This window comes from Crinia signifera, chromosome 8 (assembly GCF_055691185.1).
Source record: "Crinia signifera chromosome 8, ASM5569118v1, whole genome shotgun sequence".
Lineage (NCBI taxonomy): Eukaryota > Metazoa > Chordata > Amphibia > Anura > Myobatrachidae > Crinia > Crinia signifera.
Genome location: NC_139224.1, coordinates 113,566,153 through 113,587,226, shown reverse-complemented (window position 1 = coordinate 113,587,226; position 21,074 = coordinate 113,566,153). Strand labels below are relative to the sequence as shown.

Below are 21,074 nucleotides of genomic sequence, written 5' to 3'. Positions count from 1 at the left end.
GAAGAAGACTCAAGGAAACAATCTAAGGAGATTTACTCTGTGCTGAGAGGCACATCAAGCACCTCCTAAAGGTTTGTCTGGCACTATGGGCTTAATTCATAGGGGGAGATTCTCTAAACAAGAAATGCGGTAAAAACCCCGTTATCGGGGTTTTTACCGCATTTTGGGATGCTGTAAGCATCCTCCGCCGGGTTAACGCGGCGGGGGGCATCGCCAGAAAAATCTGGCGATGCCCCATAGAAGCCAATGGGCTTCTACTGCAGGGAGGAGGAGAGCCCGGCGCAGCAGCAGCAGCGCCGGGTGTGTGAGGGAGGGGGGAGCCGCCGGGACCTGCTGGGACCCGGCGACTCCCTCCGCAAAGGACAGCTCTTAACGCAAGAGCTGTCCTTTGCCTTAATTATCGCATATGTTACAACATATGCGATAATTAAGTATGCGATGGGCGGCGAAGGGGGGCGGAGATTCTTAGAGAATCTCCCCCATAATCCGCAGCAATGGCTTCAGGATCTGCAAAGTACAGATGAATGCTTTGAAACTTTCATAGGTGCTGGACAACAAGGGGTAGCTTGCCCTCCCCAAAAAAATTGAGAGGCCCAAGTCTTAGGTTGGAGGAGGTGTAATGTGCAGCCTTTTAACTTATTAGACCTCATATTACACCACCTCTTCAGTGTTGCCCATTCCTATAATGTGTTGCTGCTTACTCCTCCCTGATAGCCCCGCCCTTCTCCTCTTCTGTGGTGATAGTCTCCTCCTCCCTTGTAGTACCGTCCCGCTTCTCCCTGGTGGTCCTTCTCATCCATGGCACTGCTCTCCCCTCCCCCTCCCCCCCATGGTACTATTGTCACCTTGACAGAGAAAATCCAGGATCAGGAGCATCACCGGGACAACAGAACAGACCAGTTGGAATGAAGGGTGAGGGGGGGCACCAAATTCTAATAATATTCTGCCTCCGCAAATAAAAATGTTCTGACGCCCCTGGATACTGTATAGCTTGTTGAAGGATTATTTTAATAAAATGAATATATTAATATAAGTTACATGATAATATTAGTCAGTGCGCTATACATAAACAACAATAATTTTTTGTAGTTATTCTGCAACAATCTATAGATTAAGCTTGCTTTGGTGGAAACTCCCCTTATATGCAATACAAACTCATGAGTAGATGTTGTTGAACTACATATCCCAGCATGCTCTGCTTCATGTTTGCTATTTGGCCATGCTAAATCTGATGTAGAGCATGCTGGCTGGGATGTGTAGTTCAACAACAGCTGGAGGGTCAAGGTTAGCCATCAAGTATTTAAGGTGTTAGCGAAAACTAATTGTTAAAAAAAAAAATCTAATTATAAGGATAGAAAAACCTGGGTTTATAAGTATTGAATACATTTGGATTATTTGTAATGCGCTGGTATACTGTGCTCCATTATATAAGGATCCTGGGTAAAATAGGTAAAACATAAAACACACAGCATAAAACATAAAACACACAGCTGTCTCACTGTGTAGAAGCCGGCACTGCAACCACAGCACTGCTGAGGCAGCCCGCACCTCCCGGACTCCCGAAGTGATGAAAAACAGAAGCCTCAGATCTCTGAGTGCTAGAGGGGCAAGTGATGCCCCTGATGGCTATAGTACACCCTTTGAGAAAGGGTGGCCAGTTTATTATCCAAAACCCCTGGATTACTTTATGGAAAGAAGAGGACCTACCACATCCATGAAGTATGCAGAATGTGCATGTTTGTGTTTTATTGGTTTTTTTTTTATTGTGTTTATTGGAATAGAAAAAGAGCAGCACCATACATGGTATAGAACATAAATACAACATAATAAAACATTGCCATTATATCACAGTGATATATAAGGTTAAGGCCCCCATAAATCAGCAATTAATTGTGACAATTTTCAGATATGTAGATGATTGCCACAATTAATTTTAGATGTGTGGGCTCCCCCTTTTGGCAATCCCAATCAAAATCGCCAATCGATTGCTTAATCAGGTTTTTAAACATGTTTAATAATCTGGTATTATCTGCGGATCGTTTTTATATGTGTGAGCATTCCCAATTCGTCTTCTTCATCTATTTACATTTTGAACAGCAATCGATTGGGCAATTTCCAGATATGAAGATGCAATCTTTAGATGGAAAAATCTGCCGATCACTGAAATAAATATGTAATGTGTGGGCAAAGTCAGATAGATTGTAAAATCCATTTATCTGGCCAAAAAATCCCTGTATCTGGAAATCCATAAATTGTGATTGCTGATGTATGGGGCCCATTACAAATGGTGATAATAGATTAGTAACTCAAACATAAACAAGTGTGTATTGTGTATATACATATATATATATCTCAATATGTTCTAAAACAGTGTGAAACCATTGCATGTTTGTGTTTTAATAAAGTGTTTGTTTGCACAGTGAAACTAACTGCAAGCAATGGGATGTCAGGGCAGACTTGCTGGTACCCGTGTTGCGTTCATGGGTCAATTCTAAAGGAATCAGCGGTTTGGCTGTTCGGCCAGCCCTTGTCTCCAGGTACCGGACAGCCAAGCAGGATGCCGTGAGGCTGCTCTGCTCAGCCAGCCCATACCTCTGTGTGGCAGTACCATCCCATCAGGCCTTCAGCCCTTTGGGCAGTCCAGCCCTGCACACTGCCGATGGCGTATGTTGCATTGTATATGAATCCAGATAGTGAGTGCAGAGCTAGATTTAATGCACAGTGTCTGAAATGTGTTACAAATATAGTGGCCAGACAATCCAACTTATAGGCGCATAATGGGAGAGTTGCAGGCACGTACGCAGATGCATTGTAGCGGCATTTGTGTAAAGCCAACCATTAATAGATGTAGATATAGAAGCTGCTCTGCAGGACTCCCATCAGAAATTGTGGGACCCGGGACTTAGAAAATAAGCAGGGCCCCCTTCCCCTTATTGAAGCGCCGTCGTGCATTAGACCTCCAGCCGCACTACTCAACCTCTACATTGCTACAAGGGAAATGTGAATGTTATTTATAACAAATTATACTTGATAGACTCCAATCCTGGGCCGCCTTTCTGTCTGGGCCCAGGACTAGAGTCCCCTTGCTCCCCCCTAATGGCAGAGCTGCTGCTCTGTCTGACTCATCCCCATAATGTAATATAAGAGCATACACACTTTGGCATGGTTTTGCCTTGTAAATGATTTCCCCTTTAAAAAATATGTCAGAGTTTGGCTGGCGTCCCGCACATGTGCCAAACTCAGAGGCAATTACATTTGTCTGCTGGTGTCCCTGTACCCAAGATCAATGTAAAAAAAAAAAAAAACCTTACATTTTGGTGCCTATTGCTATAGTAACATTGTCTAATTTAAATGTAACTTTCTTTTCATTTTTTGTTCCTTTGCATATGGTAAAGTGTCTTTATTGGGAATATATGGCACCTGTACATACTTGTCATTCATTGACTTTTTGTAAGTTTTATACTGTGACAAAATATCCTCTACTTCTTAATTTTATACAATAGACAGTAATACATATAATTATACAGATTAGAACTGCTGTGACACACACCACTACTATAACTACAGTTGTATTTATATTGTTAGGAGAGGAACCAGCTGCTGTTCTAGTTTCTGGTGTTCGGCTGGTAGTCATGTTGTTAGGCAATGGTGTACTTTCAGTTGCTTGTGGAACGATCCTGCTAATCAGAGGTGTATTGGTGTTTGTTACAAGGCTGTCTGTCAGAGGTGTGGTGTAGTCAGTTACTAGCAGAGTGAAAGTGTTATTTGGTGGCAGCATAGTTCCAGTAGGTGGCAAGGAATGGTCAGTATGTGTGACTATTTCCTTTGGTGGTGTAGTTATGCTAGTAAATGACATTGTGTTGACAACAGGTAGGCCGGTGCTGCTAGTGGATGATTGGGTGCTTCCAGTTGGTGTGTTGCTGCTCTCACGTGGTGGTGAGCTGTAAGTCATCGGTGAGAAACTGGTGTCAGTTGGCTGGAAAGGACTGTCTATGGGTGGGGTTGTAATGACAGTTGGTGTGGTACTAAGATCAGATGAAGGGAACTTGCTATTGGCTGATGAGCTGGTACTTTCTTCTAGTGTGATGGTGTACTCCGCTGTTGGAGCAGACGTTTGAGTGTGTAAACTATAGCGGTCAGTTATTGTAGCACTAGTAGATACCGGAATGGTAGAAGTAGATAGTACAGCACGTGCTATATTGGATATATGTGATTGCTGATTGTCTTTATCAATGGCAGTCAATGCAAAATAAAGAACAGTCTCATTCGCTGAATCTACATCTCCTGGTACAAATGTGAATATTTCCCTGGATCCAGCAAATTGTGGTGTGATGGTGGAGATATTAACTAAAGCTGAGCTTTCAAAGTTGTCTCTCAGGTCTTTTGGATTGTTATTCGTTCGCAAGTCGTATCTTGACACTGAAAAATCAAAGTAGCAAAACACAGACAGTGAGTCACTTATGCATTAGGAGCATGTAAGCGCAAACGAATAGGTGAAAATTTTAATAGAGATCTCTGTTATAAATTATGTTTGATCTTAAAATATGTTGCAATATTTAGAAATGTTTCTCATTAAAAATGAAACATTTATTTATTTCAAACCTTTCCTCTTTCTCTAGCACAGTCTTTTTATCCACTTGTGACGCCAACCTGTGCTAAAAGCATTCTTCATCCTTCCACACATTCTGAAATTGCAGCAATAAAATGCTACTTAATTAATACCGTGGATCTGATTTAGTTTTGTTAGTAAAGCAAAACCAAGCAACTGCAGGTGGGGCAGATGTAAAGTGCAGAGATTTAGATTTGGTTGAAGTGTGTTCAAACTGAAATCTAAATTGCAGTCTAAAAACAAAGTCAGTATTTACCCTGCAAAGATTACCTATAACCTAATCAAATCTAAATATTTCTGCACATGTTACATCAGCCCCACCTGCAGTGCACTGTGGTTTTATTTTTGCCAGTTGTGTTTTTTTCTTACTACAAAAGCTGAATCAGTCCCCGTGTCAATAGTGAGATGACCAGAACATTTCAGTACAAACATTCCTACATACAGATGATGTGGCATACATTGCGACCACTCACATTTATACTTAGTGGTGCCAACAGGTCGGCCAAGCCCCGGTAAAATGGAGGGCAAGCGTGTGACCACATCCCCGTGAAAAAAAGAAAAACAAGAAGTAGAAACAGGAAAGGCTGCCGCTGCAGCTGTCTCGCTCCTGTGCTGCTGCGGCAGTCTGTCCTCTCTCTACCCACTGCCTGGCTCCCTGCAACAAGGGAGGGGGGAGTGGGACCCAGGCCCCTCCCGCAGACCCGGGCACCTTCCTTCCCTCTCGCTGCCACTGTTTATACTGTAAAGGGGCAAATGTGTTATAACCAATATGTAAAAATATCACTTATTACTAAAGCTAGCAGAAGCAGACTCCATCTAACCTTACAGAAACTGCACTAATTCCAGGCAAACTCTTCAGTTCTTGTCCCGTTTAGCTGATTGTACAGTACCTCTGCCTTGGTCCAGGTCATCTCCAGTAGCCGTCCAAGACAATACGATTGAGTTCCCTTGTGCTTTTGCCTCCAGATCAGTTATTTTGGCCGGGCGGTAGATGATATTTTGGGGACTTGTTGGCACATTATTTACAGTAAAAAAGCCTCCTGAAATTATTCTACGTATTTGACCCAAGGTAACATGAACATCATCACCATTATCTACAGGTCTTGGAGGGTTCATAGAAATTGTACCTGGAATAAATATAATACACGTAATATAATATAATGTATATTATTTGTCATTGTTCAATTATCCTTTATTGTTAAGGCATCACAAAGTTTACGATTACATGGTTTACTGTTTAGTATTACATGCTAAGTACAGTACTTAAAAGCACATGTGTGTTTAAATACATTTATGTGCACCTGTATTCATACTTGCAGTCCCTGGCTTATCAGTAGTAGGGGGCCAGCACAAATCCTGCCCCCTTTGTATTTACTTACTTGGTGGACATAAAGATGGAGCCCCTCTCATACAATTCTTTATAAAACTGCACATCCAAAGATGGAGTGACCTCCTTAGGTGCAATTTTAGCACGGAAGTTTACTATTAAATGGTTACCGGTGACACATTTTATGATAAGTATAGTTATTATGATAGTAGACTCTTTGTACTATGGAATGTGCAAATAATTGCGGAATATAAGCTTCATCCTAAATGAAGAGTACTAATGTGATTGCACATAGCCTCCGATTACTGATGTCACGTGTTAGTTTTCAATAGGAAAATGTGTGTATTATAATGGAAAGAGCTCCCCCTACTGTACATTTACTTACAGACAACTAAGATTATAATGATATTATACAGCCTTCTAGCTCTACAACACTATGGAATTCCTAGGTGGCTGCTAATATTCTTTATCATGTTACTGTACATACCATTTCTTATATATCCAGGAATGTAAAGAGCGCGATTCAAGGGCACTGCCACCCGACTCTCTGTGCCCTCACCCTCAACATGAACTTTTAAGCTGTGTCTTCCATTTTCTGTGAAAGAGGTGAAGTATTTTGAGTAGACACCATCATTTTTGATCATATCAGCACCTAATAAAAAGAGTAATAAAAAATAAATGCATGATAAATTTATATTGCATGATTTATATGGCATCCCATTCTATAGAATGTAGCATTATTTGAAAGTGTTTGTTGTCCTTGAATTTGCTGACATTTGGATTAATATATTATTAATATATTTTCCCATTTTCCTTTAATTCCTTATTATGCAGTCCTTTGTGCACTATAGGGTTAAATTATAAATGTTGGGTTGTAAAAGGGAAATGCTCTTCCTAGCCATGTCTTGTTAGTGATAGAGCGCTTGGTTTATCTTTCAATTAACAATTATCAAAGAGCTAACTCAGAGCAAATTATACTCTTTCCTTTCACATAAATAGCATTGGGGCTAGTTCAGGTTGGACAGCATAAGCACTTCAACCCAAACTTTTCCCTGATCGCAGGACCTGTTCTGCACATGTGCTGAAAGGGTCCTGCGATTACAGTGCAGAATAGCGTGTGCCTCTGCTTGATTAACAGGCAGAGGTATTCGTGGGGAGGGACAGGGGCGGGCAGCATTTCCAGAGACGGGTGTGTGCCGGGAAAGGCTAGGCCAAGATTTTTGGCCTCCTACGCTGCCCTGCAACAGGCAGTCTGAGTACGTTTAGGCGTAGTCAGGGTGCAGCCGCAGAGGAGCATCCCAACTATCTCTTAAACTCACCCACCAGACGAGCAAACGCCCGCCTCCCATCTCTGTGTAAATGTCTGCCCCAGCATGTGAATGGCTGTGTACTCTGACACATCCATTAACATTCGGGTATACGGCCAAAAAAACATTCAATGGCTGCCGACCATCTAATGATTTTTTGCCCGCTCACAGATAAAAATCAGTCTCATCTTACTTTTATCTGGCCTGGAGATGGTCGAACAGGGGGATGGCGCTGATGTCATGTCATGCAGGCTTCAGCACGCCTGCATTCACATGGGGATGCCCGGTTTCCCCATGCACCAGCACCCTGTCTGTCTTGTTCCTGCCCCCCTCCGTGCAAATGCCTTGGCAACTGTGAAAGTCACCAAATTTGTTTGCACAGAGGCCCCACACATTACCCGGACCAAATTTGGCTCTATACGAGCCATTGTGAATCACCCCCATAGTGTGAGGTCCCCATATTTTGAAAATAACCAAGGCTTGGCTCAAACAGGGCACTTGACTCTATAGCAGCGGGATACTCAGTATAGGGTCCAGCATGCCTGAACATCAAGGGGACACACTGATTGTTCAGAGCGTAGGAACTGACGCATCCCCATTCATTCCTATGGAGATTGTGGCCGAGTGACTTCTTATTCATGAGGAATAGTACAGTAGCAACATTTGTTTTTTGTAATTGTTGCAAACAGTAGACCAGAGAGGATGTGACCTGTGCAGTATAGTTTTGATTACCTTAAAATTACTCTTAATATTGAATGTTTACATTTTTTACTTTGTAACTCAATACTTTAATGACATTGATTTATTTTTAATACTTTCTTTTATGTTTATTATCATGACGACTAGGTGCAATGTCAGACTGGGGCAAGAAGGGCTCACTGGAAAACTATAATAATAGGGGCCCCTGCTTATGGGGTTGTGGTCATCCACCACAGACTCTCAACTAACCATGATTCTCAGTGTAGTCTCTATAGAATCTAACAAAGAAACTATATTTATCAGTGGTCCTGCTCCTCCAGATAGCTGAACTTCAATTAGAGTAACAATGTAAAAATTTACTGCACCATCTGGAACCTGACCCATAGAGGATAAAGTGGGGCCCTTGAGCAGTGGGGCCTACCCAAGAATTCCCTTTTGTACCCCAGTGGGGTAGTTGGACTCTGACTGGGAGATTTAGAAAGAGAACGTAATGATACTTTTAAAGATGAAGGTACAGATGTAGTGGCACAGCCACATGGGCAAACATGACACGCCGAGCCACGTGTAGCTGTAACTAGGTATGCCACCCATTCATTCCTATGGCCGAGCGCATGCATGTGTCATTGTTGTGAGCACACTTGCCATGGAATATTTGCAGCAAATAAGACTCTTGGTGATAAAGATGAACGTGGCTACATCTGTAACATGAGATACAGTATATGTTGCATAACAAAACATGTATTACAAGTGATAGTCAGTTATCTCTCTTGGATATATTTTCTGACCTGAGGCACTGTCCCTTAATTGAAGATAATTTTGCCCCTCATATATATTTAGTTCCTGGAAACATTACCTGCTCCATTGTCCAGAAGTTCTAGACTCACAGAGTTTCCATTTTGTACCGCAATCAATGCTGTCACCTTTACTCCGGTCACAGGCAATAGACCTTGGTGCACTGATGCATAGACAACCATTGGATTTGGGTAACTAATCGTGTCCTGGTTCATATGGACAGTAACAGTAATGGGAGGCACACTTTTATCCACAGCCTTGGATGTCACTATCATACTCAGTACTTGATTTTCTGTAAGGTTATTACATAGGCTGTAATGCCAGGCTCCACTCTAAAAAGAAAAAAAACAGTCATTACTGCATTTGATCACATTTTAAAAAGGGAATGGTTATACGCTAAACAATAAGGTGTGTTCAGTGCTAAATTAGATTTATTAAAGCAGGTTAAAAGTGGTGTTACCTCAAGTGTTGGTCATACCACCTTATGCTAAGGATGATCAATAGTAAATCAAATTATGGCTTTATTAGTTTTATATTATAAACCTACTGTAAACCCAGGTAACATAAAGACCAATCAAATCTTGCGGTACACACTCAGAAAGTATCTTGCAGGTTGGGCAGTCTCACTTGAAGAACTTGCCCACATATAGAGAAAATGACAAAAGGGAAAGTGATTCCATTTCTGACCATGGACTCTGCCATCAGGGTACAGTAACAGTATTACAGCAGGAACCTTTCTGTGGGTACTCAAATGGGTGTTGGATCCAGAGCAGCAGCAGACTGTCCGTGATTGACAGTATGGGCCCATCTTGGAGGTGAGGGATGGGCGTTGACAGTTCCGTTTGTGAAAATGAAGGAGTGTCACTGATTTTTAGAATGTGGTAATAGGTCAGGAGTCTCCTGGGCTCTGTGACAGGCAGCTTGCTTGGCAATCAGTGCTCCATCCTAGGCCTAGATTGCTACTGCAGCAGGAGGTGTCTGCTTGCAATAGACATCTCCTGCTGCATCACCATACCGAATAGGGGTGTCCGAAGACAGGAAGATGCCTGTGGCAGCCTCATTCTGCTGGGAGCAGTATGGTGTGAACTTTCTAGTGCTCAAACCCTGCTGCACATGCGTGAACCTCCACTGCGATGTGGTCTGAGCACTAAAGAGCTCAGACTCTACTGCAGATCGCCAGAAGATTATCGAGCACCACCTCCTCTAGCATACTTAAAAACGGTCTGCTGTTGTAGGAAGCCATTTTGTGAGGGTAATTTTTCATTAGCAGGAGCCAGTAGGAGCACCAGGACAGACAATTAGATCTGCGGGTCTTAGCCACAGATGCAGCGGAGGCAATCAGAGGTGTAAGGCAAGGTTGGAGGTCTTTACTTGTTTAGAGAGGGGGTGCTGCCAAATTTTTCTGGTGGGAAAATGCCTGGTGGTATTGCCGTCACTGGGGCAGTGAAGCAGGTAAGAGGAGATCCTGTGAAAGCTGCATCTGGTCCATCGCGGAGGCTGTGATTGATGCCAGTGCCACAGTTCCCAGCACTGCTAGGGAGGCAAGCGGCAATATGAATAGAGCTGAGGCCCGAGCTTGTTACAGATCATTAGCTAAAGATGAGCTAAATAATTGGTGGTGGCCACTTGTATATTAGCCTATGGCAGCTGAAACCCTTAATCAGGCCCTGGCCAATCATGTGTGTTCAGTATAAATACTGTAAAATCACTCCACTGTGCACAACATCAATATTGCATTCATCATGCCTTAATGCAGCATACTCCCGGATGTGCTCACTAATGCAATATTTTGCAAGTGTGTGTGCACTACAGTATATCACTGGTCTGAGATCTCCAGAGAAATCATTGACAACACTGCATCGCTTGCATGTCATCTAATGTGTATGCATCTTAATTACTAAGCTAAAAGATTGCATTTTTTTCTAACCATGAGAACTATGCAGAATTCTCCATATTGAATATTGACAAATGAATGATATACTCACACTTTCTGCAATAAATATACATACCTCCCAAATGTCCCTATTTTTGCAGGACACTCACTTTTTCTGAGACTGTCCTGCTATCCCACCTGTGGGCAGCAATGTTCCACAGTGGGGGTTCAGTTGGGAGACCCCCTGTCAAATATGCACACAGCGTCTATTCGCTGGAGACAGAGGGACAGGGGACATGGCCAGAAGCCCTATGCCATGGCCCTTTTGTTGAGGCTACACATTTTTTTGATGAGGGTCCTGACTCCATTCACTAAATGTTGGGAGGTGTGGAATACTGAAAACAACTAGAGCTCATCAACTCCCATTGGGCCCAATTCAGCCCAGTGAACAGGTCAGCGCTGCCCGCTGAATGCCCGCTAACAAGCCCCCACACACACGCGGCACCCACTTCCCTTTGTTAGTATGCAACACATCCCCTCACATGTGGCTGAAGGGAAGAGAAATCATAAATTCGGCCCCTTCCGATCAGACTAGAATCAGGCCCATTGCCCAATATTTATTTTATTTATTTAATAACAGTTTCTTATACACCCCAGCATATCCTGTAAATATGTAATTCATGCATCAGACAGTGCATTTTATAAGTAATGTACACGTTTGGTATTACCTCTGCCTTTCCGGGGATTTGAAGTCTCGATGACTTAGAAAGTTTGTTATTGGTGAACTGATTTCCAATGTATACATTTCCTTCTGGGTCATGTAAGCTGATACTTGGAACAGAGACTTGCCATGTTACTAGGAAGAACGTGTAGGTGCCAACTGTGCTGTCAATAAAAATGCTGCCATTCATACAATGCTCAGAGTCTAGGTTTGAACTCCTACTTTCCAGCTGATAAAATAAAAGAGTTATACTGTAAGTCAAAAAACATCTTACAACTTGTTATACAAACTACTATTACCACTATTACACACAGTAAAAATATAGTACTTGTGGATTAGAAGCCATTTATGATTATAAATGCAATATTGTTGAAGAAAAAGGTTTATCATCCTTTGAAACAAATAATTTAATCATAATTTTTTTCTGTTACCTATTTTTTGTATAACTACAATGTAATCTGTATTCTCCAACTTCAAGACCCCCATACATCTATGAATAATTTGGGCAATTTGCTGTTTTGCAGGTGATTGACCTACTAAATCAGCAATGTGTGGGTATTCCTGATTGGTGATTCTAATCAAAAAGTGACCGTGATCACTAAATCAAATGTTTAAACTTAGATAGTGAAGGGAGCTAACAAAAGAGGAAGTGAGTACAAGTACCAGGCCATGAGCATAGTGTACAGTTGATTAAGAGTTTAGCGATAACTGTATAACATGTTTAATATAAGATTCAAATTAAAAAAAAAAACAATAACAAAACCATGAGAAATTTTCACCTTGGCAAAACCATGTTAACCTGCAGGACCGGAGCCCTATCAGTAAAACCCACCACTTCAGTGAGCTCAGTTGAGCCAATTGCAGTATTTGTAACTACACTGGCTCAGTGGCTTCTCTGTGACTGGCAGTGACTTCCTATTGACAGTAGTACCTGCCAATCACCCGAAGGACAAGCAGTCCCTTTGGGAGGTGTTTCCGATCTCCTGGAGTGCCAGAACAGGCTGCAATTAGCAGAGAGCTGCTTTCTTTCAGAAGCTCCTCCCTTCCCAATCCAGCATCTAATGGCTGAAGCCAATGCAGTCCATAAAAGCCAGGGTTTTACACATGCACAGTTAAGCCATCACATATGCACATGCACTGGTCCCTGTTCCTTCCAGATCCATTGCACATTGCACCAGGACCTTGCTGGCTGGGGCTTACTCTCTTCGCCACCAGTAGCAGCAGCCACCTTACCCCAAAAAATGGTAGTAGCCGCCAGTGGTCTGTATTTATCATGTATGCAAAAAACAAATGCATTTGCAACCCTTGCATTACAAAATGGTTTGTTTCAGAAGCAAATTGCTCCTTGCCTGCTACTTTTTTGGATTTGCTCTTGGCTGTTAATCAGGCCACAGTAAGTAAGGCAGTCAGGCAATAGGAAAAGGTTAAAGAATAAGTATGAAGACTGAAATCAGTTCACCAGCTTTACAGTTCCAGTAATATAATGCCGACCTGTTTCCTGTTTCCTCCTGAAGGGTGCAGCCAAAAGTTAAGGAAGTATTTAACAAAGTGATATAGAATTAAACACTACAAATATAAAAGGCATACACAATATCTTGGTACACTTTAAAACACTTTAAAACACAATCACAGTTAAAAAAAAATGTGATCATCTCTCTCTTCTTTGGATTTTTCTTAATGTTTATTGTAAAATTAGATTTTTTTTCTGATTATCCTAAATTAGCATTTGTAGTTAGATGTACATAAAAGTGTGTGATTTTTCTTTCTTCCACAAAACACATAAAAATTATTGTTACAAAAGCAGAATTCTAGCCTTAATTTGCTCCAAAAAATTCAAAAGATGACGACTTACAAAAAACCCTCACATCAAGTTAAGTATTGCTGAATTAATGCTAAGTAAATTAATTTAAAAGCAATATACCATATGTTACCTGGATAGTCTTCTCAGTAATATCACCATTTCCATTTGAGATTACACAGAAAGCATCTATCAAATCATTGGCATCTGATTTATCGCTTGCAAAATGTTTTTGCCCCCCTAAAAGACAAGATATTCGTTATTTCTATATACAAATAGAGATTGGTGAAACTTCATATTAACATGTTTTTAATGTGTGGTTAATTCATAGCACTACTCTCCGTACCCATTACCTACAGGTGATAGGTACGGCCATGGAGACGAGAGTCGTGCCCAGTTACTCTAAACTCTATATGGGAGAAGTAGAAGATCTTATCTATGATGGCGGATTTGGCGCAAATCTCGTCCTCTATGGCCGGTACATAGATTACTTATTTTTTATTTGGGAAGGGGGCCCCACACAAGCACAATCTTTTGTTGATTATTTGAATTCTAATTCTTATCATTTATATTTCACTCACACTATAAACCCAAACCGAATTTCCTTCCTCGATATTGACCTTGCAGTTGAAGATTAGAAAATTGTCACCTCTAATTTCATGAAAGAGGTTGGCACCAATGTTCCCTCTAATTTTACGAAGGCTGTGTGCGGCAAAAGATATTGGCTGTGCAACTTTGGAAGAAAATTTACATTTTTGTGCGTCACAACGTATACAGGCCTAGGTTTCGAGTTCTGTTGAGTTAATAAAGCAATTTGAATGTTTACAGACTTCACACACCACACATATAGGCTATAGCAGTGATTTTCAACCTTATTAAACACTGAACAAGATTTTAATCTTTGTGCGCTCAGTTGTAATGTCTGTGCGCGGCCTCGGCGAGTTGTGTGCGCGCGCACACGCGCACAGCTTAGAGGGAACACTGGTTGGCACTAATGCATATTTGCATTACAGCAGTGCCCATTATCCTTCATGGAAAAAAGGGATTCCCAAAGGTCAGCTAATACGCCTTTACAGAAATTGTAGTGACTTCCAGACATTTGAGACACAAGCAAAATAAATGATTAATTCTTTTCATGGAAGAGGGTATCCAAATTACCTTACAACAAAAGTATATCAAGATGTAATTTCTATAGATAGAGATATGCTCTTCCACCAAAAAGAAATGAACAAGCAACATACAGTTGACAACAACCCGCAGATGTCCTTTATCTCAGTGTTTAATAGTCACTCCAATAAAATAAAAAATATCATTCACAAAAATTATAACATTCTTAAACACAATCCCCTACTTATAGAGATCCTCCCGCCCAAAGTTTGTTTTCAAATGAAACATAGCTCCCAGCTTCCTCAAACCAATCATCACTCCAATGCCCTCCACCCACATGTGGGGACAAAATAAGTAGGGGGTCTCCCGTATTTAAGAAACCAGCACCAGGCTCTTGCACCGGTCCAAGTTCCAAAAATACAGAGGACAAAAAAACTGGGGGTCCCCGTATTTTGCAACCAGCACCGGGCTCCAACAGCCCGGTCCATTGAAGTATGATAAAAAAAAAATCCGACAGATTTCGTTTGATTTTCTCTGCAAAAAGGGAGATTTTCAATGCAATTCGCATCTTGTTACATGTGTGATTTTTGAAAAACATGCAAATTCGGAAGCTTTTGAACTAAAATTTGAAAAATTCAAAATATCTCATCCTACTATGTCACCCCAAAATTCTGATTAAAGAAGAGAATCATACTGAGAAGGGGGTCGCCAGTTGTTGACCATGGCACTAAACTTACCAGTCATATCTGCTAACTGCAGAAAATCTTTTGATGCCTCAGACCCAAGTGTTATTACATGAATTATTGCACCACTCTCAGATATTGTACCAAAGCACTTTTTAAAATCTTCTTCTTCATCTGATACCAGTATTATTTCAGTGCCAGCTGCAGAACCATCAAAAAGACTATTTACCTAGGTAAAAAATTATAGATAAATAAATACTAGATACATTTTACATCTCAGAAGCTAAAGATATTTATTCCTTTCATACAAATAGTGCAAAATAATAATCCTTTAAAAAAAAAAAGTTTTAACCATAGTCCTCAGTGGAACTGTGGTCATAAAATATAAGGAAATGTAATAAAGTATTTGCTGGGATAATGGTGCAGCAATCTTTGGGTCAAACATCCCAAATAATATTCACATGCCTTAGCAATACACCTTGCCCAGCCAGTAGGCATGATGGGTCACTCCTGGTAGGCATGCCGGGTCACGCTTGCACAATGGAAATACAAGCACAAATTTGGTGTTTCAGTTCATAAACACAAAAATTGTAGTTTTTTTTCTAATTTTCTAATTATTTGTTTTACCAGATTATTAATACAACACAATATTACAAGAACAATAATTAAAACAATGGAGGTTATTCTGCTTGGTGCATAAATTTCCGAATTCTTTCAAAGCGGGCTGCACGCCACGCTGTGCGGACATTGTAAGAAGAAACGCCCACAGGTCCTCCGCATTCGGACGGACTTACACTTTAAGAAGAGGGCGTGTTTACGGACTACATCCAAACCTTGCGTGTGCCGTGGACACACAAAGATTCTGCACGGTCTTACAGTGTCAGAACGGACCTGAAGCTGCACGTACGCACAAATGCGGTATATTTCCGCAAAACATACTACTATCATCGGAACTCATACATCACACACATGGCACACTTATGCAATTAGGCAACCTCATTAAAAAGGGATTGTTTTTATTGGTCATCAATTGCAGTGTAAATGTGTGTAAAAAATGCAGCCGTGCTTTCAGCATATATTTGTGTGTTTAGTAATGGTCCATTTAGGCTGCAATGGTTCCAATTGAAGCAATGAAAAGAGTGTAATTAATGAGTAATGAGAAGAGGAGTGGATTGTATTGTGTTCAGCTGACAGTGGTTCAGGTGCGGCCGTACTAATTGGGCGATCCGAATGCCTAGCGCATGACCGAGTGGTGTCCGCAAAGTGAAACTTGCTTATGAAGACCGCATATTTCCTGCCTGTTGGTTCGTTTGCAGTCGGTGTTCTGTCCGAATGCACGCCTACCAGAATTAGTGCACTCCCTCGTGTACGCCCATGTTTACGCCCAGTTTAGCCCACTTTGAAACTACGCCCCTGTGTAGTTCCGAATGACGCCCATATTACGCCCTTATTTCCCTAGTGAATGCGGTGCACATTTCTGTATGGTATTAGTTAGAGCTAGTACGGAGACCATGTGTGGCACATGCGCATAGCGTTGCCCACGCATGCGCAGACGGCTAAAAAACGCCATCCGAAAGAATTCGGAAATTTACGCATCGACCAGAATAAGGCCAAATGTTTTACTGGTACACCCTAGCCCATGTCGACCTTCCATGGTCGACCTTCAGTTGGTCGACCCAATGACCCATACCCTGTTTTACCAAAGTCATATATTAGTGCAGTATTAGAAGGTAACAAACATTTTTTTATGCAGTACCAACACAAATTATACCTTATTTTTTCATGAGACTTTGTATTTTCAGAAAATCCCATTAGGGAATCAAAATCAAAAATAGTAAAAGTGTCCAAGTTCAGCGGCCATGTGGGAAGTTGGCTGAACTGGGATGGTTTTTTACACAGGCAATCCTTTTTCAGGTAAAACCATGCCTTGTAAATTATTGCCCCTTTAAAAAAAAACATAAAATTTTGGTTGGCATCTCCGCACGGCCACTGAACTTGGATGCTATTACATGTGGCCCAAGGTTTTTTCATATTATACACTTTACAAATAAATACTTTTACCAATAAACCACCTTTCCATAATAATAGATAGCCTCACATTTTCTAAACTAGACAACCTAACACATTAAATGGGGATCACTTTTTTGTTACCTGACCCAAAATTGTCAAAATAAGGGGCCGGTGTAACTCCACCCAATGGTGGCCATGCAGAATGCTAGACAAACTCCATTTTTTTTTAAGGGGCAATCATTTACAAAGCAAAACCATGCCTTGTAAATGATTGCTCCTTTGAAAAGTCAGAGTTTAGCCGGGCATCCTGCACGGTCCCCGAACTCGGGTGACATTACATTTGCCTCTAGGTCTTTAAATCCCAAATATTTAATTTTTGTACATTATCAATCGCTGATAACCAGGCAATAACTAACTACTAAGGAGGAGCATAACTTAAAAGAGAACTGTAACCCCCTCCTCTTTCAAGATAGAGTGTCCCAATGTTTGTGCAGGCAATTTAAGGGGAAGATAGGGCATAATGGGGCAGATGTATTAAGCCTTAACAAGAGATAAATACAAGGGTGATAAGGAGAGATAAACGTCCAGCCAATCAGCTCCTTACTGACTTTTTTCAAACACAGCCTGTAACATGGCAGTTGGCAGGTGATTGGCTGGACGTTTATATCTCCTTATCACACTTGCATTTATCTCTTGTTAAGGCTTAATACATCTGCCCCAATGTGCCCTTCCACATCTATGGAAATCTATTTTTTTTTTACCATAGCCCTGGGTGATATAGTCTACTAAGCGGGCCACAAAATTTCAAAGAGAAAATTCCCCCTTTTTATGTATGGGTGCATATACATTCACTTCTTGTTACCACAATGTGCCCTCCCCCCATGTACTGTACAGAAAACTTTAGCACGAGGAAGTATTGTCTGGTAATTATAGGTGATCATCTGATACTGATACAGGTACTAGATACTGATGCAGGTACTAAAGGGACTTAACATTTTTAATTTTCTTTCACTCTAAATTGAGAGGGACTCGCCATCCACATTTCTAAGGTATATGTGACCTTAGACAAGCCCCCAAAAAGTTAATAAATAGTCCCCTATGTTTTTAACTATTTCAAATTCATCATCCACACACAATATAAAGGAGACTGCCTGGAATTAATATAAAGACTTCAAGAGTATCATACCTTAAGTGCTTCTAGAATCCCCTTGCAAATATCTGAACCATCGTTTACTACTGTAGTGGGAACATATGATATTAGCTCTGCACGGTCCTGGTCGCTGCTTATTTGGACCAGACGTTTAGAAGTGGCATATGCAGTTGTATAAACCTCCACAATCCCAACATAAGATCCCACTTCAATGATATGAGTGAGGAAAAATTCAGCTGCCTGAAACAGTCGTCCAATGCGATCAAACTAAAATGAAAAATATATGGAATTATACAGTGTGTTCTACTCATTGGGCAGTATTCAATGCTCCAGATTCACCATTTTATTTACACATTCGCCAGCAGGGGGCGGGGAGCGGCTCATTAGATATTCACTTCACACTGGTCCCTCTCATTACATATGCACGAGCTGGAAAAGTGCAGCAGCTCCCTCCACAGCGCCCCTGCCAGCTCTCCCGGGGGGCAGCTGCTGCTGCCTGTGTCCTCCTCCCCCCCCTATACATTCTGACGCAGGCAGGGAGGCTTCCATCTCCCCTCCGTCCCCTGGCTCCCTGTGGCATTCGCCACAGGGGTTAAAAACCGCCGGCAGTGGCAGCGAGCCCCTGCAGCATTGAATAGGGTGACAGGGAAGGCTGGCAGCAAATGCTCCAGCCCTCCGGAACCCTGCGAATGTGCAGCGAATCCTAGACAGGATTCGCTGCACATAGAGTAATTTCTCATTGAATACTGCACATAATCAGAGGATGATTTCATATTATTTTGCCCTATTCCATGAAAACTTTGCTGGCAGGTCACTGGTTGTATGAACCTGGTTATTGAAAATGTCAGTACAATATTCCTATCTACCATGTTACAATGGTAACACATTGGCTGGTTTTATTTAAAGTTTATAACAAGCATTAACTTTAAAATTAAGCTTGTCACAGACTTTAAAATGTCATTCTAAGAGCTAAAAATGCAGCAAATATGGGTACATTTGTAACAGGTTCAGTATGATCAGATAAAAATGGACAATAGTGTGTGTTTACAGGTATACTGTATGTGTGTCAGGGAATGGAGCAGGAACTGATGTGTCCACATGTTTGTACTGTATGGGAGCCTAGGTTGTAGAATAGATGATCCTCTATATGTAGTCTCAAACATTCTTGAGATTGCGCCAGTTAAAACATTCTAAACTTTTCCCGCATACCATCTACTAAGGATATTCCCAAAAATGTATGTTGCATATGGTGCTCTCATTGACTATCCTGTCTTCTTTAGTTTGTTTTTACAGGCTGGTGCTACAGGTGACTCCTATACCCCTTATTCTTTCGGTTCCTGTGTTGCCAAGGTTTTGGTGATCATCAGTTTTCAGGTCTTTCCTGCTGCAGTGCTGGTGGTCCTGGCTCAGCTCTGAATCCAGTTCTGGACTAGTAGTGGTGGTTTAGATCCCAGGGTGACACATCCTCTTAGATGTTCACTATGCAATTCCAAATCCTAACACTAGTGGTGAGTTCTGTTAGAGCAAGGGTCAAGGATCTTTTTTACCTTTTACTCCAAAATATATTTAGATATGCCAACATTGGATTCAGAACAAAATTCCGGCGGTAGGAATCCCGGCAGTCGAAATACAGACGCCGGAATCCCGACTGCCGAAATACAGACAAGGGGGGCTGTGGATCACCCCACCCCCCTTTCGGGCTCGCTGTGCTCGCCACGTAGCAGGCCCGGTGCCTCGGTACACTATTTTATTATCGCTCTATGGGTGTTGTGGACACCCATAGAGGGAGAATTTGCCGGCATTGCGGCGGTCGGGATTCCGGCGTCTGTATTTTGACTCCATCCGTCAACATTACCCCTATAAATTGATGATATATCCTGCCTTGTCAATTTGAGAAAAAAAATTCACATTTCCAAAAATCACACCCTATTACACCTAGCCCAGTATGTTCACACTATTAAATTGACGGGACAATGCCGTCACTGTTGTCACTTTATTTAGAGCATTGATGCTTAAGACAGGATTGCCCACCCTCCCGGAATGGCTGGCGGGTCCCGGAAATTGGGTCCCCTACCAGCCCCCCGGAAAGGGGGGGGGGCAAGCCTCCCGCAATGTGGGCTGTCTCCCTCTCCATTAAAGACCTTATGGTGAAATAAAACGTACATGAGCCATGCTTCCTGAAACATCACATACTAATGTGATCACTCTCTTCTTATATTGCAGCAGTGAGAAGGTGGGGGCAGGAATATTGGTGGCAGGTCTGGGCGGAGTGGAGCTTATATCTCTGGAGTTCTTTATGACATCCCAGGTACTGCGCAAGTTACACATTCTGTTCTGCAGATTTGGAGCTTCAGTGTTATGATTACTCTCATTACAAAATGCTGTCACCTGGAAAACAGAACAACAAATGCAGCATAAATGTGTGTTAACAGGTCCACAGAGCAGCCAGTATCCATTTAATGAATTAACTATGCAATGATAACAATAATATTCAGCAGCATCCATGCACAGTATTAATGTTGAATTATAAGGAATTATTTGAAATTAGCAGAATTTTTTTTAAACGCTGCATTTAGCTATGGAGAGGAAAGTAAACTTATTGTTTTCCCATTTATAGAGATGCTGGGGATATTGAATAAAGGGAGGTTTATGTGCTGGTTTGGAATCTCTGCAGGTTGCTTACCAATTGACTATTAATATAGAATACAATGAAGGAAGCACCGATTGTCAGATCTAGTTGGTGACCATCAAATGATTTCTACAGCACTCGCAGATCTACGACACCTCTATGGTATCTTAGATCTGCGGGCACCCTGTACAGGAACAGGTCAGGCAGCTGACATCCACTGACATCAGCTGTCCGCCAACCGGGTATTATACACATCCTATAATGCCCTGCAACAGAGCCACGACAGCTGTAGAGCCACCGATTGGATAGGCCTGCAAGTCTTTTGCATATTAGAAAATTATAGCTAGCATCTGATTGGTTGCTAAAGAA

At 41.7% G+C, this 21,074-nt stretch overlaps 1 protein-coding gene across 1 annotated transcript in view; it reads right to left on the bottom strand.

The window, feature by feature from the left end:
* The window catches only part of LOC146027273 (calcium-activated chloride channel regulator 1-like), a 51,371-nt gene that overhangs the window by 12,651 nt on the left and 17,646 nt on the right, over positions 1–21,074 (bottom strand). Inside the window, exons 6-14 of the mRNA XM_083158213.1 lie at positions 20,240–20,464; positions 18,113–18,343; positions 14,971–15,145; positions 13,260–13,366; positions 11,336–11,557; positions 8,796–9,066; positions 6,424–6,588; positions 5,500–5,736; positions 3,551–4,419 (exon numbers count right to left, since the gene is read on the bottom strand). Of these exons, the coding sequence (XP_083014339.1) occupies positions 3,551–4,419; positions 5,500–5,736; positions 6,424–6,588; positions 8,796–9,066; positions 11,336–11,557; positions 13,260–13,366; positions 14,971–15,145; positions 18,113–18,343; positions 20,240–20,464 (2,502 nt within the window). The remainder of the gene's footprint in view (positions 1–3,550; positions 4,420–5,499; positions 5,737–6,423; positions 6,589–8,795; positions 9,067–11,335; positions 11,558–13,259; positions 13,367–14,970; positions 15,146–18,112; positions 18,344–20,239; positions 20,465–21,074) is intronic.